At 42.2% G+C, this 26,723-nt stretch overlaps 1 protein-coding gene across 2 annotated transcripts in view; it reads right to left on the bottom strand.

Annotated features, from left to right (window-relative positions):
• CEP41 (centrosomal protein 41) overlaps window positions 1-19,189 on the bottom strand; it is a 46,371-nt gene extending 27,182 nt beyond the window's left edge. Inside the window, exons 1-3 of one of the 2 annotated variants that reach the window (XM_040643997.1) lie at window positions 19,040-19,112; window positions 6,156-6,299; window positions 5,545-5,608 (exon numbers count right to left, since the gene is read on the bottom strand). Coding sequence is in view for 1 of the 2 variants with exons in the window: in XM_008705883.2 (XP_008704105.1) it covers window positions 5,545-5,608; window positions 19,040-19,072 (97 nt within the window). In the remaining variant the exon portion in view is untranslated. Of the gene's footprint in view, window positions 1-5,544; window positions 5,609-6,155; window positions 6,300-19,039 lie in introns of both variants that reach the window. The other variant, XM_008705883.2, reaches the window with a different exon arrangement.
• Between the last annotated feature and the right edge of the window lie 7,534 nt (window positions 19,190-26,723).

Here is a 26,723-nt window from a genome sequence, read left to right as displayed (position 1 = left end):
ATCAAGGTAATCCACCATATTAACCAGCTAAAGACAAAATCATATAATTATATCAATCGATGCAGTAAAACCATTTGTTAAAATTCAACAGGCATTCATGATGGAAAATTCTCAGAAAAATAGGAATAGGAGGAAACTTCCTCAATCAGAAACAGCTAACATTCTACTTGATGACGAGAGACTAAATGCTTTCCCCCCAAGATCAGGAAAAAGACAAGGATATTCACTCTCATCACTCTTATCTGACACAGTTCTGGGAGTCCTAGTGAGTGCAGTGGAAGGCAATAAAAGGGAATAAAAGACATATGTGGCCTGGAAAGGAATAAATAAAACCTCCTTTTTGTAAATGACATCGCTGTCTACAGAGAAAAGCCCAAGGAATCTACCAAAAAAAACCCCAACAAACAAACAAACAAACAAACAAACAAGCTCCTCTTGTATCTAATAAGTGAGTTTAGCGAAGTCCTAGGATTCAGGAGAAATATACAAAAATCAGCTGTATTTCTATACATTAGCAATGAACTCAATGACACCAAAATTAAAAAGACAATACCATTGACAATTGCTAAACAAAAAATGAAATACTTAGGAGTAAATCTAACAAAACATGGACAGGACACTTATGCTGCAAACTGTCCCCCCGTGGACACCTGCAACCACAGAGAGTACCAAACCGTATATACACTATGTTTTTCCTATACATACATACCTATGATCACGTTGAACTTATAACTTAGGCACAGTAAGAGATTAACAACAATAACTAATAATAAAAAAGAACAATTTTAATACATACTACAATAAAAGTTATGTGAAAGTGGTCTCCCTGTTTCTCAAAACATCTTATACCCTTTTTCTTGTGATGATGTGAGATAATAAAATGCCAGCATGATGAGCAGTGAGGTGAATGACAGAGGCATCGTGACGTGGCATGAAACTACTATTGACTTTCTTTTTTTTTTTTTAAGATTTTATTTATTTATTCGACAGAGATAGAGACAGCCAGCGAGGGAGGGAACACAAGCAGGGGGAGTGGGAGAGGAAGAAGCAGGCTCCCAGCAGAGGAGCCTGATGTGGGGCTCGATCCCATAACGCCGGGATCACGCCCTGAGCCGAAGGCAGACGCTTAACTGCTGTACCACCCAGGCGCCCCTACTATTGACCTTCTGAGATACATCAGGAGGAGGAGTGTCTGCTTCCGGACTGCGGACGACCGTGGGTAACTGAAACTGGAAAGTGAAATCCCAGATGGGGGGTGGGGGGACTACTGTACTATAGTAATGGATTGGAAAACTTGACATAGTAAAGATGTCAGTTTTTCCTAAATTGATATATAGGCTCAATGCAACTCCTATCAAAATCAGAGCAATGTATTTTTTTTGGTAAATGTAAATGAGATTATTCTAAAATTTACATGGAGAAGCAAATGAATTGGAATAGCTAAAATAATTTGTAAAGAAAAATAAAGTGGGAGTAATCAGTCTAACCAATTTTAATCAAGCCTGTGAGATACTGGCAGGTTAGACACATAGATCAAGGGAACAGAAGAGAGAGCTCAGGAATGGATCCACGTTAATATGCCAACCTGGTTTTTGACAAAGGCGAACGTGCAAAGTTCAATGGAGGAAAGGCAGTCTTTTAACAAATGGCGCTAGAGCAACTGGACATCTGTAAGCAAAACGGTAACTCTGATCTAAGCTGCATATCTTGTATAGAAATTACCTCAAAGTATATTGTTTGCTTTTTTTTTTTTTAATACTTTTGTTCTTTATTTATTTGAGAGAGAAAGATAGCGAGAGGGAGCACAAACAGGCGGTAAAGGGAGAAGCAGGTTCCCTGCTAAGCAGAGAGCCCGACATGGGGCTTGATCCCAGGACCCTGGGATCATGACCTGAGCTAAAGGCAGACGCTTAACCAGCTGGGCCACCCAGATACCCCCTTTTTTTCTTAATTTTTTAATTTATTTATCCAAGTGTATTGTTGACTTAAAAGTAAAACCTAAAACTATAAAACTTCTGGAAAAAACCCTGATAGAAAATTTCTGGGATCTAGTCTCAGTAAAGAGTTCTTAGACTTGACAGCAAAAGCATGACCCAGAAAAGGAAACACTGATATAGTGGACTTCACCACAATTAAAAACTTAGGCACTTCAAAAGACCCTGTCAGGAGAAGGAAAAGACAAGCTACAGACTGGAGAAAATATTTGCAAACCATGTATCCAACAAAGGACCGGCAGGTAGGATGTATCAGGAACACTCCGCACTCAAGTCAAAAAGCAAACCATCCAATTAGAACGCAGGCAAAAGACATGAAGGGATACTTCACTGAATCAGATACACAGATGATGGCAAATAAGTACGTGAAGAGCTGTTCAACATCATTAGCCATTAGGGAAACACACATCAAAACTGCAATGAGATGGGGCGCCTGGGTGGCTCAGTCGGTTAAGCGTTTGCCTTCGGCTCAGGTTATGATCTCAGGGTCCTGGGATTGAGCCCCGCATCGGGCTCCCCGCTCAGCAGAGAGCCTGCTTCTCCTTCTTCCCCTGCCTGCCACTCTGCCTACTTGTGCTCTCTCTCGATCTCTCTTGTCAAATAAATAAATAAAATCTTAAAAAAAAAACAAACCCTGGGGCGCCTGGGTGGCACAGCGGTTAAGCGTCTGCCTTCGGCTCAGGGCGTGATCCCGGCATTATGGGATCGAGCCCCACATCAGGCTCTTCTGCTATGAGCCTGCTTCTTCCTCTCCCACTCCCCCTGCTTGTGTTCCCTCTCTCGCTGGCTGTCTCTATCTCTGTCAAATAAATAAATAAAATCTTAAAAAAAAAAAACAAAAAACCCTGCAGTGATATGCCACCACTCATCTATCTGAATGGCTAAAATTAAAAATGGCGCCACCACCAAATGCCGGTGAGGATGTGGGGAAACTGCAGCATTCATTCATTGCTGGTAGGAGTGTAAAATGGTCTAGCTACTCTGGAAAACAGTTTGGCAGTTTCTTAAGACACTGCAAATGCAACTATCATGTGACCCAGTAATTGCACCTCTGGGCGTTTATCCGGGAGAAATGAAGGCTTATATTCAAACAAAAATCAAAACATGAATGTTTATAGCACCTGTATTTGTAATAGTTAAAAAGCGGAAACAATCCAGATGTCCTTCTACAGATAAATGGTTAAACTGTGGCACTTCCATACCATGGGATACTATTCAGTAAATAAAAAGGTATCAACTAATAAATGCAGCAACCTGAATGCATCCTCCCAAAATTATGCTGAGTGCAAAGCCAATTCAAAAAAAAAAAAGTTGCATATTGTGTGATTCCATTTATTAACAGCATCTGTGAAATGACAAAATTATAAAATTGAAGAACAGATTAGTGGTTGTCAGGGATTAAGGAGAGGGTGAGGGTAGAAAGTGGATATGCCATTAAAAGGACATGAGGGATTCTCCCCATGCTGGAAATGTTCTGTATCTAGACTTGTACGTATCAATGTCGGTATCATGGCTGTGATACTGTATAGTTTCCATAAGATGTTACTATAGGAAACCGGGTAAAGGGTACATTGGAATCTCTCTGTATGATTTTTTTTTTTTTAAGATTTTATTTATTTATTTGACAGAGAGAGAGAGCATAAGCAGGAGGAGCAGAGAGGGAGGGAGAAGCAGACTCCCCTCAGAGCAAGGAGCTCTATGTGGGGCTTGACCCCAGGACCCCGGGATCATGACCTGAGCCAAAGGCAGATGCTTAACCACCTGAGGCACCCAGGCACCCCTCTCTGTATGATTTCTTAAAATTCTATGCAAATCCACAATTACTTAAAAAAAAAAAGTTTAATTAGCAAAACACTAGTTTAAAAATCCAAGGATATAAAAGGCTATAGGCAATTACTATGAATTATCAAAAGCAGACTTAAGTATCTCAATTTTTAAAAAATTGAAATTAATTTCCGGTACTATTTATTATTAAGTCAAATTTTGGTTATGAATTGAGGAATTGAAGGGAAAGAAATGGGTTTTCGTTCACAAATCCCAATTCAATTTCCCGGAAAAAAACCCTACCTATCTGAAATAAACCTCAGCTCTTAAAAATTTTCATTTTAAGAAGGTTCTAAGAGAAATGCATTCCTTTATAGTTGTCTTTTAAATGTTATCTGGACCCCTCAGAAAAAAATATATGGCATTTTTAATCAAAGTGCTTTCTTCACAGAATAGCTTATTCCAGAAAAGTGGGTCACAAGTGCAGTTGGCGGGGGGGGGGGGGAAGGCAGGTAGAGATGGAGAAGTTGAAGGCATTTGTGGTAGAAGGAATGAAGCTGGGGGAAAAGTTGGGACAGCTGGCCGAAGAGACAGTGGCCAGGCTTCACACCAGGTCTCCTGGTGCGCCATCGACTTCTTCACCCTGCATTCTAATCCTCGTTCTGTCTCCTTTTATTGAACTTCAAGTAAATCACACAATCTCTGTGCCACAATTTCCTCCTCCTCAAAAATGGAGATAAAATTTTCTACCTCCCATCAAACAGGATATTTGCAAGGATAAATATCTGTACAGCTTGGAAATGTCTGAAAGAAAGGTCCCGAGAAATTGTATCTGCAAAGGTGGTTCATTTAAAACATTCAATTGAAGTCCATTTTATATGAACAAACTTGCATAATGGAAGACAGTAATTTCGAAGGAGACTGGAGGAAGGGAAAGACAAAATTAAATGAGATTTAAAGCAAGTCAGTATCTCGTCTACATCTCCTCAGTTGTCCTCAGGTTACTGATGGCAAATTCAGCGTTGCCAAAGGCATGTGGTGCCCCAATCCACTAGCAAAACCATCCCAACACAATGGATTTGCCACAGCTGACTTTAAACAGTAGAAAAACCGAAGGAGATAAGAAATCAAAATCTCACAAGCCTGCAAATCCATTTGGGACCTGGGGAGGGGTCTGCATCATGACACTGAAGGATGTTAAGAGCTTGGATATAAGCAATGCGACTCTTCAATTTCATTTTACCTGAACCGAAGCACGGATTGAAGTTTTGTCTGGTATTTTAGTTACTCACTCAGGTCTGTCCGCCTGCACTTGAATCTAAGCTCTTTGACTGCAAAAGTCACAATTCACATTCTTCTTTCTATGTCCCGTAGTCTGTAACTTTGCATGTAGTTGGCACTGTGCAAGTACCGAATTGAACAAATGTGTACAAATATTATCTATTACTCCGAGTTTAAAGGAATATACTTCAGGTGTTCCGAAAGAGAGGTCCGCCCCCCTGATAGTTATTTAGCCTAGCCTCGTAACTTATTGAACAAGGTTTTCATCAGTTTCTCAATTGATAAGAAGCTAGGTTATGTAAATGGAAGTTTTTACTTATAATCTGAAAAAAAAAAAAAAAAAAAAAAAAGCTTTCAAAGATAAAGCCTGAGCCTGGAAGGCCATGGGGTGAGAAACATGAGAAACTTTGAGCTTTGACTGACAGCAGGCATGCAGCCTGGCTCCTGCCAGTAATTTGTTATTGGATTTTTTTTTTTAAGTTTTAATTTTCTAATATTTACTCACCAGTATCCAGTCTTGACTTGATATGCTGATACCTTGGATTTTGTGGTATCCTTTTGGTCAGATACTAAAAAAATAAGAGAATTCACAATTAATTGAGTCAATGTCAGAACAAGGGTGACAAAGGTGGGAAAGAATCAGGTATTTAAAAAAGAGAACAGATGCTAAAATGTCATCAAACTTAAAGAAGGAAGGGGCTCAACTGTCCCTTCTATCGAGGACTCTTCGTCTCCACAGGTGAAGAGGTTATCTTGTTTGTGTCAAAATATGTCCGTTTTTTGTCAAAATAATCTCATAGCACTACGGAATTTGAAAAAAAAAAAAAGCCACAACTCTTAAAGATTATTTATGACATTGAGCCAAATTAGTCTCCCTCTAAGTTCCATCCCATCCACTGTCACAACCCAGAATAAGACACCCTCCAACCCGTGCCTCAAGAAATCTGTTAAAATAACTAAAGGCAGCTCTCTCGCCCTTCTTTTTTGTTTTACTCTTTGTACGATGATGTCTAGGCCATCTCCTCCGGCCACCCTCCAGATGGTATCCACCTCTCCCCTGGAAAGTAGCACTGGGACCCAGGACCCGGTTTGGCAGCCCCCCCCCCTGCTGCTTGCCTGGAGTCTGAGGCTCCACACATGTTACTACGATGGCATCTGCTCTCGGGGCAGCTGAGGCTCATCATGGGCCCAGGGCAAGTTCGTGGTCATCAAAAAATGGCAACGTCAGGTCTCCCTTGTCCTGTACTCTGGGAGTGAACTCTAAGTCCAAGCACAAGACATTTACGCAAATTAAGCTTCAGGGGCGTTTGTGAAAGCCATCGAAGTGAGGGATGGCTGGTGACCTGACATTTCAAGGTATAGCTTTCTTGCTCAGGCCTTTTTCTAGCCTACAAGTCTGAACATCGCACGCTCAGCTGCAGGCAGCTGTGGAACATGAAATTAAAACCTTTCCGGCTTCATCTTCCGCCCCTCTCACACATTTTCCCACGTGGACGTTGCCCGAGTGCTCCCCTAACTTGCTGTGCTCACTCAAGCCTCCAGGCTCAGCAAACGTCTGCCTAGAACTTGTCCTTGGGCAGAACCTTACTTTCTCTGCAAGCTGTCCGAGGTGGAATCGGGCATTTTCTTCTGCCTGGCTCCAGAGTATATCCTGTGTCATTGTTTATAACCCGCGCTTCTCTAGATTTCCTCCAAGGCAGGGACAGTGACTTACTCAAATCTGTATTCACCTGGGACCTAGCAGCTGGGAGGCACATTTGCTGATATGCAGTCAACAAATGAGCATCTAGCATGCAGAGTCTAGGGGCGCCTGGGTGGCTCAGTGGGTTAAGCGTCTGCCTCAGTCCAGGGTCCTGGGATCATGTCCCACACTGGGCTCCTTGATCAGCGGGGAGTCTGCATCTCCCTCTCCCTCTGCCTGCCGCTCCCCCTGCTTGTGCTCTCTCATGCTCTCTCTTTCTCTGACAAATAAAATCTTTAAAAAAAAATAGAGTGCAGAGTATGTTATACTAATCACCTGATTCCTTGGAAGAGAACACCAAACCTTATTATTATTATTTTTAAAAATTATTTTTATTTATTTTTTTAAGTAACCTCTATACCCAATGTGGGGCCTGAACTCATGACTCCGAGATTAAGAGTTGCATGCTCTACTGGTTGAAAGAAAGAAGAAGAAGAAAAAAATCAGGTGGAGAACACTAAACTTTAAAACCCATATCATTTGCCCTTGAAAACGCAGTTAACTACAACATGTTCTGCTGGCCAGAGTTTTAGATTTCAGAGACCAGGAAGAATTTTCTAAAACTGGGGGCACCTATAGAGAACAATCAACTTTTAATTTTGCCAAGAAAGGACATTAAAAAAAAAAAAAAAGCACAAAACCTCGTAACTACCATCTGCCATTTTAATACCTAAAAAGTAAGAAAGAAAAAAAAAATCCCAGAATAAAAAGATTGGTCCTTTAGTGTTATTACAAAACTCATGACATTGTCTGTGTTTTCCATTTTCCTCCAGGCAAGTGAACACTTAGCTTTGGGCCTCAGATGTGTGTGTGGAACCCCTGAGCTATTTTATTCCTAGAGAAAGACTGGAAAACTCCGGTCTACTTCTGACCAGTAATCTGCTATCTTTAAGAGAAACTGACTCTAATACCAATTCTAACTCCTTTCTAGATGAAGACAGAGAAGATTCTTAAGTGAGAAAAGGGAAATATGTAAAGACTGAAAAGGGGAACTTTAGAATAAGGTCCCCCAAAGAAAGGCAAATATCATAACAAAAACGAAAAAACCAAAAATGTAAACCAAAACACCAGGGAAAACATGTGTCTGGTAAACTGAGTCAAGAAAAGCTAATAGTAGAATTCCACCGTTATCTTAGTCTAAGGAATTTTCTGCCATTTATTTATTTATTTATTTATTTATTTTTGGGTACTCTGTACTTTCATAATTTCTATATGCTATTTCCTGTTTTTACTTTTGTTTTGTTTTGTTTTGCACTAGTTTCCTAGCAAAGTGTCTTTTGAAAAACTCCAGGCTAGTCTCTGCTGAACCAAGGGGATTTGTCCATACCTAAGCCAACATAGCTAAGAAGTGAGGGTGTCTCTGGGGACCAGGTGTGGTGGCAGCGGAATGATGGGGGGAGGGAGTGTGGACAGCTGCAGTCGCCGGACCCTTCCCGCCCCCGGTTTTCCCTTACAGAGACTAATGAGAAATCCATATGCTGCAGTAGAAAAATGTAGTGTCTCTTTTACATTTTCCCATTTTGGACCCACTTCTCGTTCCTGACTTTCTAGTGCCAACCACAACGTAAAACTCTCTGCTTCACTCGAAGCAGACTACCGTAGATTTTATGCAACTGCCATACTTTTCTCCTTAAAATTTTTGCTTTGGGGGGGGTGACTGTTTCTTGACCTACTGACCAACTGGCTTTTTTCAATTACGTAAACAGGGTGGAATTGTGGAAAGTGCAAGAGCCGAGAAAAGAAGCTGTTTCAAGGACTATTCATTCATTGAACAAAGCCTTACTAAGCACTAACCATTCAGGCAACATTTACTGCAGGAGTGAGCCGCTGTGCTGAGGACACAGAGCCACACAGCTCCCGGCGGTGTGGGGAAGGAAAAGAAGCCAACAAGGAGATACCATGCTGCATGATGAAAAGGCGACGGAAGCAGGGAGTGCAACAGGAGCTTGCAAGATTGGCACCTGATCCTGACCAAGAGTCAAGAACTATGTCCTGAGCGGTGACTTCTGGGCCGAAATCTGAGGGCCAAGGAAAGTAGTCAAGCTAAAGGAGTAGTGGCTGGAAGCCGCAGGGTTTCTGGGTAGACCTAGAGCATTAGGGGACATGGTGGAGTCAGATGAGGCTGAAGAGGCAGGGACAGCAGTTCCTAAAGGGCCTTGTATCCACACTAAGAAACCTGGATTTTTTTTTTTTCCTGTAGATGACTAGTTCTTAAATGGGCAATTTTGCTCCCGCTACTCCCGGGGACAATGGTCGGTGTCTGCAGACATTCTAGAACTGGGTGGTGCTGGTGGGGATGCTACCAGTACCCAGTGAGTAGAAGCCGGGGATGCTGCAAAACATCCCAGAATGACAGGGAAGTCCCCCACGGCAAAGGATGAGCTGGCCCACAATGTCAACAGGTGCCGAAGTTGAGAAACCCTGGTCCAGATGATTGGGGAATCACTGGAGAAAGTTTAAGGAGAAGTGATGGGATCATCCTTCCATTTTAGAAAGCTCACTCTGGCAGCATTCTGGAGAACGAACAGGATCGTTGTCAAGGATGGAGGCACGAAGATCGGTTAAGAGGTAGTTGTGCTAAGAAACATCTGTGGTGCTAAGGAAGTGACAGTAGACATGAGGAAGAAGAGGCTCAAGAAATCTGTAAAGATGTAAAATCAGTATGATTGAAAACCGACTGGTATAACAGGGGGAGGACAGTGATGATCATTCCCCAAAAAAGGGACTTCAGAGGGAAGCGTATATTGAAAAACATGAGTCATGTTGAGTATGCGGTATCTGCGGGTTATCCAAAATGGAAGTGGTGAGCTGGCTGTTTGGGTCTGAGATCAGGAGAGAAATCTGGGGTTGCAGAAATAAGATTTGGGGGTTGTCGGCATCTAGGCAGCAGGGGAAGCCATACGAATGGACAAAATCACCATCAGGCATTGCGTAAGACGGAGAAGAAAAACCCCAGTACTTAAAGTCAGGTAGAGAAGAGCACCATGCGTGAGGCTCACGAGAGGCCAGAAGAAAGCGGGTCATGAAAATTAAAGAAGAGTTTCAGGAAGAAGGGAGTGGTCAACCGTGATCAATGCTGTCAAGTCCGAGAACAAGAGGTCAAACGTGAACAAGCGAGCAAGAATGCAGGTCAAGTAAGAGATTAACAAAGTAAATTTGGATTGAACAAACCAGGACATTGTCGACGACCCTGGTGGATGAGGTTACAGTAAACTGACAGAAGCAGAAGCAAAGACAGCAGGTTGTATGAGATGGGGACGGAGGAAAGAAGAAGAGTAGCCAGATGGCCTTTTTTTTCCTTGAGAGTTGCTAAGGAATTAGTTTTTGTTGTTGCTTTGTTTTGTTTTGTTTTGGAAGAAAGGAGAGATTTGAGGATGTTTAGAGGCTAGACAGGAGGGGTTGGAAATGAGGCAGTAAGGTATGGAAAGGAGGGAGTGGGAGAGGAGGAGGCCCAGAGCCCAGGCGGAAGGGTCAACTTTGGATATGTATTTAAGGTAAAGATATCAGACAGGTGGTCATGATGAAGTTCATCGGAGGAGGGAGGAGGCTGAGAAAGTTCATTTTTGTGGTATTATCAGTGAGCAGTGAAAAATGTCAAAGACCCTTTGAGGGTTTGTATCCTAAGAAAGGGTCCAGAGATAATGTCCTCCCTGTCTACCCATGCCATCCCAGCTATTTCACTTCTACTTGGCTTTCAAGACCCAGCACAGACATATCTTCCGAGGAGACTCCCGTGAAGGCCCCGGGCAGATGGAAATCTCTTCCCTGCCCGGACTGTCACAGCACTTTGTACAAATCACACTCCTCACTTCCTGCACTTAGGACACGGCTCGACCTCCTTGATCGCGGTACCTGCTGCAGGGCCTCCCACCAGCGTGAGCAGTAAGGACTGCCTAATGGATGAAGATGAGCCCCGAGCAGCACACGGTGTGCACGCCAGCACCGCGCGGTGCTCCAGGAATCTGAAGCATAGGGAGCACTCACACACTGGGGGTGATGTGGGAGACTCTGTGGAAGAAATGGCATTGGAGCTGGGTTTTAAGGGTTGAACCTCTATGGATAAAGACAGCGAAAAAGGATGGAAAAAGTATTCCAAGCGGAGAAAATTATAATAGCAAAGCCACTTCAGAATCATGTTGAAAGAACCCCACATTGTTCGATTTGCTAGAGAAGGGAGAACAGTAACAATAATGAAGATAATCCCTGCTAACATTTACTGAGCACTTGACCATGTCGTCAGGCACGCGACTAAGCATTTTACCTACATTATCGCATTTAATCCTCACAACCACCCCTGATGTAGATATTAGTATTATCTTCATTCTACATATCAGGAAACGGGGTGCAGAGATGGAGTGACTTCCTGAGGCTAGTCAGCTGGTGAGAAGGGTGGAACCTGGAATGAAACTGGGCAGTCTGCCTCTAGAGCTTGCCCCCTTCCACACTCATTCCAGGGGCTCTGAATACCAGATCCACCAATGGGTTTTCTATGGCTCATGAGTCCCGTGAAACTACAAAAAATTTTGTGAAAGTGCATTTTTCTGGGGAAGGGGTCCGTGATTTTCACCAAATTTTCAAAGGGGTTTATAACCCCAAAAGCGTTAAGAACCATGGGTATATAAAATCCTGTGCTGTATGGTGGGACATGACACGCAGGCTCCAAGTAGAGAAGCCTTAATGTAGACTGAAGGTCTGGAGGAGGCCGTGAGGACAACGGAAGGTACCAAAAATACTGAGTTGTGAGCCACATCATTGCAAGAGTATTTTGGCAGATTACTAACACATGCAATGTAAGATTGGGCTTTATAAATACATGGATGTCGGAGAGGGGAGAAGAATGAGAAGTCAACAATGGGATTTTTCTGAAAGCAAATCACTAAAAAATGAGTGAGATTGTCTAAATCTCAAATTGTTCAAACATGAATGAGCTTTTCTGACCTCCCACCTCTCAAAATGAAACTCACAAGGTTGGTTGTATTTCAACTGCAACATATATAATAAGATTTACATTGAAAGGATTTTTAAAAATACCATTATACATTTTGTTCAGAATTTCCCTACTTATCTCCTTTGTATAGACAGGAGGTCCGTAAAATGAAGGAAATGAATTCAATCTTGAAAAGAGTATCATTTAAGGCAATCTCACATTTAACACAGGTCTTTGAAAGGCGAACTTTTTTTTTTAAATGGCAGTTTTAATCTGGTCCAAGTCTACTGATCTCAAACAACCACCTTGACCCTGTAAGCACGGGTAGCAGCCCCTACTTCGCTAGCAGCTACTCCCTATGGCTGACTGTATTTTTCAAGATGTTTGCAACAGAATCTCCATCTCACTTATACTGTGATGTTGAAATTCCTCCCATGGTGGGGTGGGGCCGATGTCTCCCTCTCCCCCAATCTGGATGGGCTCGTGACTATGATGAAAACACTACCTTACGACTTCTGAGGCTAGACCATAAAAGGCAATAGAGCTTCCACCTGGTTCTTCTGGGACACTTGTTCTTGGAACTCAGCTACCATGTTGTGAGGAATGCCAAGCCACATGGAAAAGGCCATTTGTAGGTGGTATGGCTGACAGCCCCAGCTGAGGTCCTTGCCAACAGACTGTATCAACGGCCAAGCCTTCAAGATAACTCTAGCCCCAGCTTCCGTCTGCCTGCAAAACCACGAGATCCCAAAGAAGAAGCACCTGGCTGAGCCTGGTCAACCTTCAGAACCATAGACATCATAATAAAATGACTATTATTTTAAGTCACTAAACATGGAGTGATTCATGATGAATCAATATATAACCAGAATATACATTCTAATGTAAAATTAGAATGCCTTCTGGGTATCTTTACTCCTCAATCCACTGCAACATGGCTACTATCCCCACCATTCTAGTATGGTTCCTATGGCAGCTAGCCAACATCAGAGATCCCCTCATTGCTGAATATAATAGTGACTTCCCATTCTTTAATTCACTTGACCTTTATGTACCATTTGACACTGTTAAACAGCCCCACCTTCCTCAGTTTCCACTCCCTTGGCTTCAGTGATATCTCTCTCCCCTGATTCTCCAATGACACATGGATCATTTCTGTCAGTCACTTAAACAACATGTTCCCCAGGATTCCATCTTCTCAATCTATAAGTTCTCTGAGAGCCAAACACTTAGGTTTAATTCCATTTATATGCTTGATATCCAAATAGGGAACTGTGGCCTGACTCTTCCTCCCAGCTCCGGCATATATTCATTTACTCATTCAACAGATGTTTACTGCATTTCAGGCAGTGGGACAATGCATACAAGGAACCTAGTTTATGTTCTAGAAAGTATGCCAGAAATAAACAAATAAATAATTATAGATTACAAATAAAATGATTACAGATCATGATCTACTGGGTGAAGATAGCATATTGAACACATGCATTTAATTTCACTTCCTTCCAAAACCTCAATTTTTGTCTTCTATTTTAAGGACATAAAGCTCAAAAAACCAGAGAGAGTGGGAGAAGTGACAGCAATAGATTTTTTGAATTCTAGAAAGCAAATCAACAGTGAAAATGCCTTGACTGATTCAAGAAAGTCAAAGGGAAAGCCAAGAACAATTCTTAAAAGGCTTGGGAATTGACAACCCCAAACACCTCCGGAAGTGGGGAGCAAAGGAGTGGCTGAAATAAGGAAGATTGGTTGAAGGCTGATTGAGAAGCAACTTGATCTCCAAATCCCTGTCTGCTGTGTGCTACTGGGTGACTGCCCCTCCCCCACAACGGTAGCTCTCTATAGATTTAACCCCTGGGAAGGATTTCTGGACTGGGCGGTCTTTAGAGAAAGGTAGAGATATCATTACTGAAAATAGGGGCATTACGTGAATGATGCATACTAATGTTGAGATTTAGCTCCCAGCTCTAATTCCTCCAGGAATTCAGATAGGCTTTTGCTCTCAGGAGAGTGAAATCATCACCAGCCTTAAAGGAAAGAGCTGAAGGTACAGATTTGGGAGGACAGTCACCCAAATCATGGCCCGGTGAGATCTTCCTGTAATTAGGCTCACCATCAGCAAGCCCCTCTCAAATATACAGATCCCAATCACCTGCTTAAGTTTCTAACTCAAAAACATAAGTTAATACTTTAGGATCAAAAGAAGCCTCAGAACATTGCTGTGAACTTTAGGGGGACACAATTCGCTTCACTTCACAGCAATGTTCTGAGGCTTCTTTTGATTCTAAATTATTAATTTATATTTTTAAGTTATGTCGAAGCCCTAATCTCCACTGTAACTGTATTTAGAGACAGGGCCTTTAGGAGGTTTTTAAGGGTAAATGAAATCATAAGGGTGGGGCACAAGTGTAATAGGACTAGCGTCTTTATAAAAAGGGACACCAAAGAGCTTCTTCCCCCGCACAAGTACGCACACAAAGAAATCTAGTGAACACACATTGGGAAGGCAGCCATCTGTAAGGCAAGAGAGACCTCTCACCAGAAACTAAACCGGCCAGCACCTGGATCTTGAACTTTCCAGTACTCCCAAACTGCCAGAAATGAATTTCTGTTGTTTAAGCAACCCCGTCTGTGACATTTCTCTGGCAGCCTGAGTTAACTAATACTAATCTCCAGCAAAACAAAAAGAAAAATAACAATAGGGAGGAAATAGACTATGCAGAGAAAAACATATTTCAAAAAACTATCATTAGAGAAATGAAAACACACACGCACACAAAAACTTGTCCATGAATATTCATAGTAGCATCATTCATAATAGCTCCAAAGTCGACACAACCCAAATGTCCATCAGAAAGAACAAATACAATAGGTATGTCCATGTCAAGGAATATCATTCCGTAGTAGAAAAGAATGAAGTACGAATACATGATGTAACACGGAAGAACCTTTAAAACATTAAGCTAAGTTGAAGCCAGTCACAAAAGACCACATTTTGCATGACTCCATTTATATGAAATGTAGACAACAGGCAAATATAGAGACAAAGTAGATTAGTGATTGTCAAGACTGGATGAAGGAGACAATGGGAAAATTGGGGAGTGATAACTAAAGGTTACAGAGTTTCTTTTGGTATAATGAAAATGTTCTGATCAGTGATGATTGCACAACTCTGTGACTATATTAAAACCACTGAACTGTATACTTTAAATGGGTGAATTATATCTCATAATGCTGTTAGTAAAAACGTTAAAATTTAACAAGTAACAAAAATTTTAAAAAAACTTTTGCTCTACAACCAGACCAAGTACTCATGTAAGAGTTAAAAGAAAATAATTAAGTTGACTTGTATTTGTCTGACATGGAAAGATCTCCAAGACTTATTGTTAAGTGCAAAGAGCAAGTCAAAAAGCCATATACATGATGTTACAACATTTGGGTAAAAGAAAACCACAAAATAAAACTCTTTACACACGCAAGTACACACGCATACACACACATGCACACACACACAAATGCACAGAGAATGTTTTGGAAAGATAACTGGAAACATATGATAGTGATGTAGGGAAATTTTCCTACATTATTTATAAAAAATTAGAAGTAGTATAGAATAAAAATAAAAGCAGATAGGAACTCCAGGAAAAGCAAAATAAGAAAGAAAATGTAACCATAATGATCACTGCTTTAGCAATAATCAATATCTACAGAGTCACAACCAAATGTACAAACAAAAACAACAGTAAAAAAATCCAATTAGAAATTAGGCAAAAGATACAAAGAGGTATTTTGTTGAAGAGGATTTATGAATGGCAAATAAGCGCATGAAAAAATTTAAGATGTTCAACCTCAGTATCCATTGGGGAAATATAAGTTCCCCATTATGTATGAGACGTCACAGTGTACCTATTAAAACAACTAAAATAGGGGCGTCTGCATGGCTCAGCCAGTTAAGCATCCAACTCTTGATTCTGGCTCAGGTCATGATCTCAGGGTCATCAGATCAAGCCGCACATCGGGCTCTGTGCTGGGCGTGGAGCCTGCTTGAGATTCTCTTTCCCCCTACCTCTACCCCTCCCTCCCTCTCTCTCTCTCTCTCTTTAAAAATAAAAAACAAAACAAAAAAACCCACAAAAAAAACACCTCAACTAAAATTTAAAAAACTGACAATACCAGATGTTGCCAAGAATGTGCAAAAACTGGATCTCTCATTCACTGGTGATGAAAATGTAAGATGGTACAGTCACTCTGGAAAAGAGTTCGGCAGTTTCTAAAAATCTAAATGTAAGCTCACATACAACCCAGCAACTACACTCCCAGGCATCTATCCCAGAGAAATGAAAATTAACATCCATAGAAACAGCTGTACCCAAAAGTTCATATCTTTATTTATAATAGCCCCAAACTGAAAAGAACCAAAATATCCTATAATAGTTGAATGGTTAAACAAACTGTTATACATACATATCACAGACTACTAATCAGCAATAAAAGGAATGAACTATTGCTATAGGCAACAACTTGGATATGTCTCAAGGACATTATTCTGAGTGCAAAAAGCCAATCTCAAAAGGTCACATATCATGTGATTCCATTTATGTAACATTTCCAAATGACAAAATTACAGAAATGGAGAACACATTAGTGGTTGCCAGGGGTTAGGATGGTGAAGCAGAGAAAGTGGAAATGACTAGGAAGAGATAGTATGAGGGAGACATTTGTGGGGATGTAGTAATGCTGTATTTTGATTATAAATCTAAACACGTGAAATCTTGATTATATTAAATCTACGCATGTGAAAAAATAGCCTAGAATTATACACACATTGTGCAAATGTCAATTTTATGGCTTTGATATTGTATTATACTCACATAAAGTATAGTCAATGGGGGAAACTGGGTGAAGGTACATGGGACTGTACAATTTTTGCAATTTCCTGTGCATCTATAGTTATTTAAAAAATGATTTTTTTAAAAGGACATCAGAGTCCAAAACAGAGGTCTCAAGAATAAAAAACACAACAGCAGAAATTAAATAGGATTAGAAGATAAAGTTAAGTAAACAAATCTCCCAAAGAGAGCAAAAAGACAAAGATGTGGAAAACAGGAAATAAAATTTAAGAAAATTAGAGAACCAGTCTTATAGAAGCAATACGAAAATAATGAATTCAAGAAAGAGAGGATGGAGAAAATCGGAGGGAGAAGTCAACAACAAAATAATTCAAAAAATTTCACAGAATAGAAAGACATGAATTTCTGGTGCCCACCAAAATGAGTGAAAAGAGACCCACTGAAAGGAATATATCTGTGAAACACAACACTGGTAACATAGAGAAGACGCTACAAGCTTCTAAAAAGTAAAAAAATCAAGTCAAATACAAAGGTACAGCATGGCTTTCAACTTCTCCACAGCAACACTGTATGCTCGAAGACTACAATGCAATATTTTAAAAAAACACTGATGGCTTCCAACCAAGAATTCTACACTCAACCAAACTTGCAGGCAAATAAGTGTGAAGGCAGAATAACATTTTCAGACATGCCTCACATTTTATTTATTTATTTTTTTTTTTAAAAGATTTTATTTATTTATTCGACAGAGATAGAGACAGCCAGCGAGAGAGAGAACACAAGCAGGGGGAGTGGGAGAGGAAGAAGCAGGCTCACAGCAGAGGAGCCTGATGTGGGGCTCGATCCCAGATCGCCGGCATCACGCCCTGAGCCGAAGGCAGACGCTTAACCGCTATGCCACCCAGGCGCCCCATGCCTCACATTTTAGATATAAATAAAAAAAGTTATTTCCCATGCACTCTTTTTCAAGAAACTACTGGAAAATGTGCTCCACTAAAACAAGAAAAGTTGGACATCTTCTTCAAGAACACAAATGTATGACCACACAGAGCATCCTGGCTCCTATCCCCCTGCACTCCTTTCTCCCACATTCCTGATCTCATTAATGGCATGGGCACTGATGAGTAGTCCAAGCTGGGAAACTAAGTCATCCGTTCCACTCTCATTTCTCCAAGCTAATCATGAAGGCTTAATGATTTAATTACCTAAATATTCCCCATTTCTGTCCCTACTTCCATGATGTTACTTAGGTCTATATCATAAATACCACCGAACCAATCAGTCCTGGCCTCTTCAAATCCTTTCTCCACAACGTGGCTACAGCCATCTGCCTAAAATGCAAATCTGACCACATCACTCAGTTACTTAAAACTCCTCAAAACCTTCTCAGATTCAGACCAGCAGGCAAGATAAGCATGTGGCAAAATGCCACTCTCCACACCTACCTCCCCCACCTTCATGGTAGAGATTATATTTGATCATGGTATTCTCCTGCAAAGCCTCACAACTTTCTCAACATAGCTCACTGACATCCACCATGAAATGAAATAACTTGCAACTCCTGTTCAGTATAAAGGCCAAGTACTTTAGCAACACACAGAAGGCCCTTCCAGACTTTACTCCAGCTCCTCTACAGGGAACTGTCCACTCTCACATTTCACACCTCCTCATCTTTGCTCATGCTATTCTCTCTACCTGAGATGCTTCCTCACCTGGCTCATCCCCTTGTCATTTCAGGATATCTCGAGGACCCTTCCCCCACTTCCTTGAGTTCAATCTTTCCTCTGTGCTCTCTCAACTTGTTCCCCAACCACATTGTATTCAAATTCTGTTTCCGAGTCTCCCTCACTAGACTGAATTTATTAAAGGACAAATGCCTTGTCTTACTCTCTTTGTATTTCTAGCAGCTACTGCAGTGTAGGAGTCCAATGAACATTTGTTGAAATTAAATGACCACAAATGCAGCAGGACACTAGAGGTGAAACAGACCAGAAAGTAAAAGGTCCCATCGGGAAGAGGGCAAACTAAGGTCCTATTTTTGCATCCTTTCCAAATGGCTTGATCTGCTTATTCCTACTCTTCCTGTATCCCCATAATCAGAAATGATGGCTCTTTTTGATTTTGCTCCTTTAGGGTTCGGGGTGTTCATTCACATGTTCGTTTTATTGTGTAACTGCCACGCCTAGACTGTAAGCCCTTTGAGGGAAGGGGCTGTGTCTTCGTGGACTTCGCTCCTCTGGGGGACAAACGCCAGCGCACAGGGAGCATGTGCGGGCGAGTGGTCTCTCCGCCCAGGATAACGGCCTCGGCTCGGAGTCCCCCAGGCCCGCCCCGCCTCCCTCCGCTCTCCAGACCCCTCCTCACGCCGGCCGCTTCCCGCCTTCCGGCCGGCGGAAGTCGCTAGCTGCTCTTCCCTGCCCACGTGGAGCCTTTTCCGGTGCGCCCGCCCCCTCCGGCTCTCCGATCCGGACCTGGCCCTCACCTCAGGATTCCCAATGTGCCTCCGGACAGACATATTTGCTCCAACCGACCACGCTGGGATTCTAGCCTCACCGGTAGCCTCTAACCCTAGCTTCTTACCCCCACAACCTCTCTCGGCCGCCTCCTTACAACCTCTACTCCGATTGGCTTCCCTTTTCCGGCTAGCCAATGGAGGCCCTGTTTACTCTCTCATTGCAGGGTCAAGGGAGAGCGAGGCGCCGCTCAATGGTTGCCACAGGCAACGGGGGGACGCCAGCCGCAGAGGCCTTTTGTGCTGTCGGCTGGGTCCCGCCGGCTGCTGCCTGAGCGCGGGAAGAGGGGCGCGGGGGAGGGGCAGGCTAGCGCCTGCGCGGGAGCGGATGCGCAGAGCCCAGGGAGGGGGAAGGGCCGGAGAGCACCGGGAAGGCGGTGGAGGGGGACTTCAAGGGGGAAACAAGTATTTCTAGCTAATGTGCAAGCACATGTATGACACAGGGCACCCTCCGCTCCTAAGGCCATCTTAAGCAAACATCTGGGCTACTTCTACAATAGGAAAAAGATACGAGGCAGGGTGGTTCAGCAGGAATGGGAATCAGTAGTTTATTATTTTCGGGTTAAGTTAATATGCAAATTATGCAAAATATCATGGGTAAATACAGTAATTATTGTAGCTTTAAAAGCTTTTTAGCTAGCTAGAGAACGGCAGCCTTAATTGCAAAGCGCACACACCATTCTGTGATTCATCATTCATTTAACAAATATTTAATAAGCACCTTATGAGAAGAGCTGCAGTAGGTTTTATGGAGGATGGGAGGATGACTAAGAACCAGTCCCGTTGTCATGGAAACCATTGTGACTCCTGCCATCAGCTGCCACCTGTTCTTATTCCAGAGCTGAAAATTAAGTCCTAGCACCTTTACAAGACAATCACACACACAGTTTGACTTTGGCTCCAAAATGTCCCACCAAATCCATCAAAATTATTATTTACTTTTATATGGGAGAATAACACAATAACCCTTTGTCCTTTGCTCTAAGTTGTTTTTCCAGGAATGGAGAAAGGTTACTCTGAACTGTTCATATTCACTGGCTCTCTGCTTGTGAATAATAAGCCTGCAGCTGAGCTACTTCAGGGTCTGTGCCGATGATCCCTTCAACGACATGGCCTCACATGCCCTGGTCCTCTCAGACACTTCAGCAGCCCACCCAGAGGGCCACACCTTGAATGGTGTTGCTTGACCTCTGGGAGCTGAAACTGGCCACAGCTGTCTCTTGCACATTCATGCCTACTGAGTTTGTCTGAACTTCCCTAGTGTTCTCCAGTCCTTTAATCCCTCTAAAATTCCCAGTTTTTCACCCCTCCACTAGAATGAAGAAGAGTTTAGGGGCTGCAAAAAATGGGAAGGGGAGCGGTGGGGAGGATATCTTACTATGCAGAGGCTTCTGGACCAGGCACTGCTACTTAGAACAAATGCTTACTGGTGTGGTGTGGAGGTGGGGTGGTGATGGAGATTATGGGTAGAATGAACAGAAGAAAGAGGAGAGAGTGAGCATGAGACTAAACTAAAAGATGGTAAAAAGAAAAAAGTCTTCGAGGCATTTGTAGGTTAAAAGAACAGTTATATACATGCGAAGAAGTAAGGAGTGCATCAAGGATGGCTATAATTTTTCCAATTTGGGGGACCAAGTAGATAAGTGATAATGCATGAATCAAGTTAAAGAACAATGGAGGTCAATAAATTAAAAGAACAGAAAGTACAAGACCCAACAGCCTATTGGAGTAGGAAGCTTAACTTCGTTCTTCAGTGTTTGGGCTCACTTCTCTGTATGGTCGTCTCCCTTTTTTCCCCAGAGGGTATGTGACTATCAGGTTTATTTGTCTCAGTACTCATTTTGGTTTGTCAAATTTGGACTGCATGTGAAGCATGCAGAGAGATTATAGAAACATGGGTCCTTGGGTCTAGTCATCAGAGATGCTGAATCTGTGTGTCTAGGGCGAGGGTTTAGGATTTTAAATACATGTTTTCCCACTCCTACTCCTTGATTCTGATGCATGGAGTCCAAGGGCCACACCTTGAGAGTCTCTGCTATAGAAAAACCTCTCATTTTGCCTCCATGGAATCCTCAGAAAGCTTAAGGCTATAAATCAAAAGGCTTTTAACATCATGAATTTCCCTTCAGGATTCCTTTTGGATATATAGCAAAACTGCATCATAATTAAAGCAAGGTGCTGACTGCTAATATGAAAAATAGATAAATGTCATAAAAAGATAATTCATAGAAGAAAAGCATTTAATAAACATACGAAGAAACGTCCAGCTAATAATGAAAGAAATACAAAACCATGCAGCTAGATCTCATTTTTCAACTAACAAATGGACAAGTTTTTGTTTTTCTCTCTTCTTTAAATGATAATGCTCAGTATTGGCTAATGCGTATATTAGCTCATACATTGTTAGTGTGAATATAAAGAAGTGTAACCATTTTGAAAAGTAATTTGAGAGTGGATATCAGGAAGCCCTCAAATCTTAATATTCTAAGAGTTTCTTCTAAGGAAATAATCAGAGAGATACACAAAGATTACACCCACAGATGTTTACTGGAATCTTTTTTAAAATGATGGGAAAAGTTGAAGCAACTTAATTGATCATCAGTTTAAAAATGATTAAAATAAGTGAGGGTATATCCATAAAAAGGTAATATTATGGAACCATAAAAATAAGTTTCAAGGAATAATTAAGGCAATGGAGAACTTTTCCTGATACAGTAAAAGAGAAGAGCTGGAAGCACTTTTTTACTTAATATAATCCTGATTTGTGTGGAGAAACATACAGGTATCCACAGAAAAAAATTGAAAAAAAAATTAAATGTGAGCCATCTCTGGATAATGGAATGTGGATTTTTAAAATTCTTTGTACTTTTATTTTGCAGATTTCCTTCAGTGACTAAGAATTAATTTTATACTTTAATAAGAACCTTCTCCTTCTAAGACACAAAAAAGCCTGATTCTGATTTCAGCCTGCAAGTGGTCTGTGGCCTTTGTCTGGCTTGTTTTAGACCTGAGCTGAATTCTGTGTAATTCTGCTCTGTGAAGTGCTCCAGCTCTCCCATTCTTGGCAGTAAAAGACCCTCCAGGCACTTGAGTGAGATCCTTGCAATCAGAGTCGTGATTGCTAAGAGGTTCAAGCTTTGTTTGTAAGAGAAGAAGTTCTGATTCTTTTCTTTAAAAGTTCCTACTTCCACTGATTAATCTTATTTTTTCATGAAGTTAGAAGTGCTCTTGTGAACTTCCATTTGTTTGATGTCTTCTTTTTTAACCCTGTAGGTGTTCCAAAAAGCTTTTAGTCTCGGCAGAATTGGTGGGAGCCCCAGATAGGTTAAGTGTGGCTGGCTTAAGAGTAGTTCATGTTTTAGGTGCCGCTGTGCTTGGTCAGTCCCTTCCCCCCAGCGTCCCTTCCTGGGAAATGACGTGGGCATTTAGGTGTTGCAGTCTGATTCTCTCCTGACCCTAAAACACTCTGGACCCATCTTCAGCCTGAATCTGGCCTTATGCCATCCAACTCTCCCCCCTCTGCCCCACCAGCTCTCAGCCTTCTTTGCTGAGCAGAGCCCAGCACCTTCCCCTCAGATCTGTCTCCTGACATTGCTTCTCAGATATGGGCCTTAGCTTTCTTCCTTGGCTTCATTTACTTTTGTTCCCTAAATAAAGGACTTCTAGGTGCTTAAGGAAGCAATTCTGTCCAATCCAGTCCAGTTCTGGGGTTCTTTCCCTTTCCCCCAAGAAATGGATCCGCACTTGCTGCAGCGAACCCACAGATCCACGGGCCCACCCTGTGAGAAAGTGCCTGAGGTCCTAGTAACAATTTAGTGTCTCTCTGCCTCAGAGGCACACCAGCCTCTGAGTGGAGGGCTGACCCTTGCCTGTGTCCAGCTTAGGCCAGAGTCGAAGTGCCTGGCCTGGGCCCAGAGGCATCAGCCATCCCTACAGCCCCTCCCAGGAAAGTAATACCCACCTCCCAGGATTTTTTTGGGATCGCCACCGGCGACAGTGCTTTCTGGCGAAACAAAAAATTGGCATCCTGGTTTTGCTTACCTACTGGGGTTGGCATTCCCACATGTGGAGTGCTGCAGCCACTTCTCAGAGCCACCTAGGATGCCAGGCTGTTGTAGGAGGGATGTATGATGTCCCTTCCCAGGCAGATCCAAGACTTCCTTTACCCACTTCCTTTGCCCGCTTCCTACCCCAGGGCATTCCGTTGTCACATGCCAAGTTCTGCTTCTGTCTTAGGATTTATATAGAACAGTACTCTGCCACAGCTCTAGTTCCAAGAGGACTCTGAGGAGCCAACCTGGATCTCAGAATGGTCTGCCCCAGGGCATGGAGGAGGAGTCAGTGGTAAGGTATCTATGTGACTCTGGGCACAGAGGACAGCTAGAGACCCCACGCCCCATGAAAAGGTCAGTAAACGTGGATCAGGTGTGTCAGATATTCACATTTTTCAGAATAATATAGAAACCTAGGTTTTCATGTGAAATCCATAGGCTACCAACATACAACCCCTATGCTAGACGCTACAAATTAATTCCTGCCCTTCGTGGTTTTTAAGTAATCAAGATCATACCCATGGTAAAAGACAAACATCAGTGGGAGTTCTGCTTTTATTTAGGATGTAGAAACCTGCAAGGGACATCATTCCTTTCCTATCAATAAGAATGAATAAGCTACAAAATCCATACATTTTCTTGAATGGATAAGCTGAGATCACAAGGCAGCCACATAACCAAATGCCAAAAAGTGGCCAGCCCTACTGAGGCGAAGAGGGACACACAAACTGTTTCTCATTTGGCAGAACACCGGAGAAGAGGTGAGTGCCATAGATGTGACTTTGAAGAAATCAAGCTGAAATTTTCACTAATTCCTAAAGGCTGAATTTGGGTTAGTCCATCAGTTTAGAACAACTGGGAGCCTGTGATGGTTCATTTTATGTGTCAGCTTGGCTAGGCACAGTACCTAGATATCTGGTCAAGCACTCTTCTAGATGTTTCTGTGGGTACTTTTTAGATGAGATTAACATTTTTTATTAACTATTTATTTATTTATTTATTTATTTATTTATTTATTTAGAGAGAGCATGTGTTCTCAAGCAGACTCTGCTTTGAGCAATGTGGTGCCTGAGGTGGGACTCAATCTTGTGACCCTGAGATCATGAGCCAAAATCAAGAGTCAGATGGCTTAACGGACTGAACCAACCCAGGACCCCAGTGGATGGGATTAACATTTAAATCACTTAGACTTTGAATAAAGCAGATTACCCTTGATCATATGGTGGGCCTTATCAATCAGTTGAAGACTTTAAAAGAAAAAGACTGAAATTCTCCGAGGAAGAGGGAATTCTGCCAGCAGATTGCCTTTCGACTACAGCTGCGATCTTCCCTGGGTCTCCAGACTGCTGGCCTACTCTGCAGAGTTTGGACTTGCCAGCTTCCGTTACAGCATGCAATTTCTTAAAATAAATGTCTCTTTTCCCCTCTCTCAGATAGATAGATAGATAGATAGATAGATACATTTATATTTGTATCTCTCTATATATTTATGTTGGTTCAGAGTGACAGACACGAGGGAAGTTTATGTTCACTTGCAAGGTCTTCTGCATGGGTGTCATTGGGTGCTCAAAAGAAAGAAGTGGGGGGAAGACAGGAGACCAGAGAGATTCCCCCCTTGGTGGTGTAGGTTTACAGGAGGTGACTGCTGCTGCAGGGGACAGGCACAAATCACCTATATCTTGTGACCTTTCTTTCATTAAAGCCAAAAAGTCTTAAGCCACTGGGGGAGGGAAAACAGACGCTCCGGCTCCCAGGTCACCAAGGGAGGGGTAGGAGCAAATCTGTCTGCGTCTGGGGGAGGGCAGGAAATCATCCTCCTCACTCTCAGGAGGGAAGGATAGAAGCAAAATCTGTTTGCTCTGTGGTTGGGGTGGGCCGAGTGAGGAGGGAGTAAGTGATCATGAAAACCTCTTGGGTCCAAGAACCTGCACCAATATGAAGCAGAGGTAGACCGCCACTGGGAGAGAAACAGGTACCTCTCTCCTGCCCAAGGCCCACCAAAGATACAAGACAGATTTTGGCTACCGTGGGGGAGGTGAGCGGAGGAGGGGAGTAACATTGAAAAGGTCTTACTTCCCAGGCCCAGAGGCACAGGACTGGCCTGAGACTGAGGCTAGACCAGGAGAATCAAGGACCACAACCTGCCTTCCAACACAGCCTAGCAACAAACAGCAAGCAGTCTGTTGCTGAGGAGGAAGCAAGACTATGGAGAGAAACCCTACTGACTGGTGCAAATATGCAGGTACCGCTGAAAGCCAATGGTAAAGTAGAGTATTGAGAAAAACCCTCCAGCAACCCGTTCCCCACACTAAGCACAAGGTGCACCAAGGGTAAGGATAGCAACAACTAAACTCAAACCAGCTCAAGTACGGACTAGATTAACTCACCCCCTTAACCCCCCCCCCCACCTGATAATAGCCTAACTGAAGAGGCAAGCCCACTTCCAGGCATAAACACTATTTACTTCAGTCTCTACTGGCTTCACATACAATGTTCCACATTCAATAACAATTCTGACAATATAAAAAGAAAAGAAAAATGGCGGGGCGGGGGGGAGAACTTATCATCGAGTGAAAACAATCAACAGAACAAGATCTCAACAATAAGGATCTATCAAACAGGAACTTCTAAATAGCTATGACTAATATATGAAAGGTCTAGTGGGCAAAGTAGAAAACATGTATGAACATATGGGGAATTGGGGCAGAAAAATGGGAACTATAAAAAAGGAAATGTGAGAGTTAAAAAATATAATATCAGAAATGAAGAATTCTTGTAGTGTGTAGCAGACTGCTGACAAAAGCATCCATGAATGTAAAGATAGTTCATTAGAAATCATCCCAAATGAAACACAGAGAAAAAGGTGGGGAAGAAGGGTACAGAAGATAGAATTTTATTTTATTTTATTTTATTTTTATTTATTTATTTATTTTTTAAAAGGTTTTATTTATTTATTCGACAGAGTAGAGACAGCCAGCGAGAGAGGGAACACAAGCAGGGGGAGTGGGAGAGGAAGAAGCAGGCTCGTAGCGGAAGAGCCTGATGTGAGGCTCGATCCCATAACGCCAGGATCACGCCCTGAGCTGAAGGCAGACGCTTAACCGCTGTGCCACCCAGGCGCCCCTAGAAGATAGAATTTTAAAACTGTGGGACAATATCAAGATGTTAGACAATAGGGCAAAATAAATATTTTAAAATAAAATGGCCAGTAATTTTTGTAAAGTGAATGAAGGTCAACACTACAGCTCAGAGAAGCTCAGAGAATCTCAAGCAACATAAATACCAAACCAAAATCAATATAAAATCCACTTATAGATACATCATAGTCAATCTGGTGAAAACCAAAGATTTTTCTTCTTTCGAAGGAAAATCTCAAAGACAGCCAGAGAAAAACGTTACATACAGAAGAAGAAAGATAAGTTTACAGCAAACCTCTTGTCAATAACTATATAAAGTGAAGACAAGAGAGAGACATCAAGTACAGAAAGGGAAAAAGAAATCTTTTTCTGGAATTCTATACTCAGTGTAAATATCTTCTAAAAATGAAGATGATATAGACTTTTTCACACAAACAAAAATTGAAGGAATTCATTGCCAATAAA

This window comes from Ursus maritimus, unplaced genomic scaffold (genome assembly GCF_017311325.1).
Source record: "Ursus maritimus isolate PB19 unplaced genomic scaffold, ASM1731132v1 scaffold_3, whole genome shotgun sequence".
NCBI lineage: Eukaryota > Metazoa > Chordata > Mammalia > Carnivora > Ursidae > Ursus > Ursus maritimus.
The sequence above is the reverse complement of the archived record's forward strand: the minus strand, read 5'-3'. Positions and strand labels throughout refer to the sequence as shown.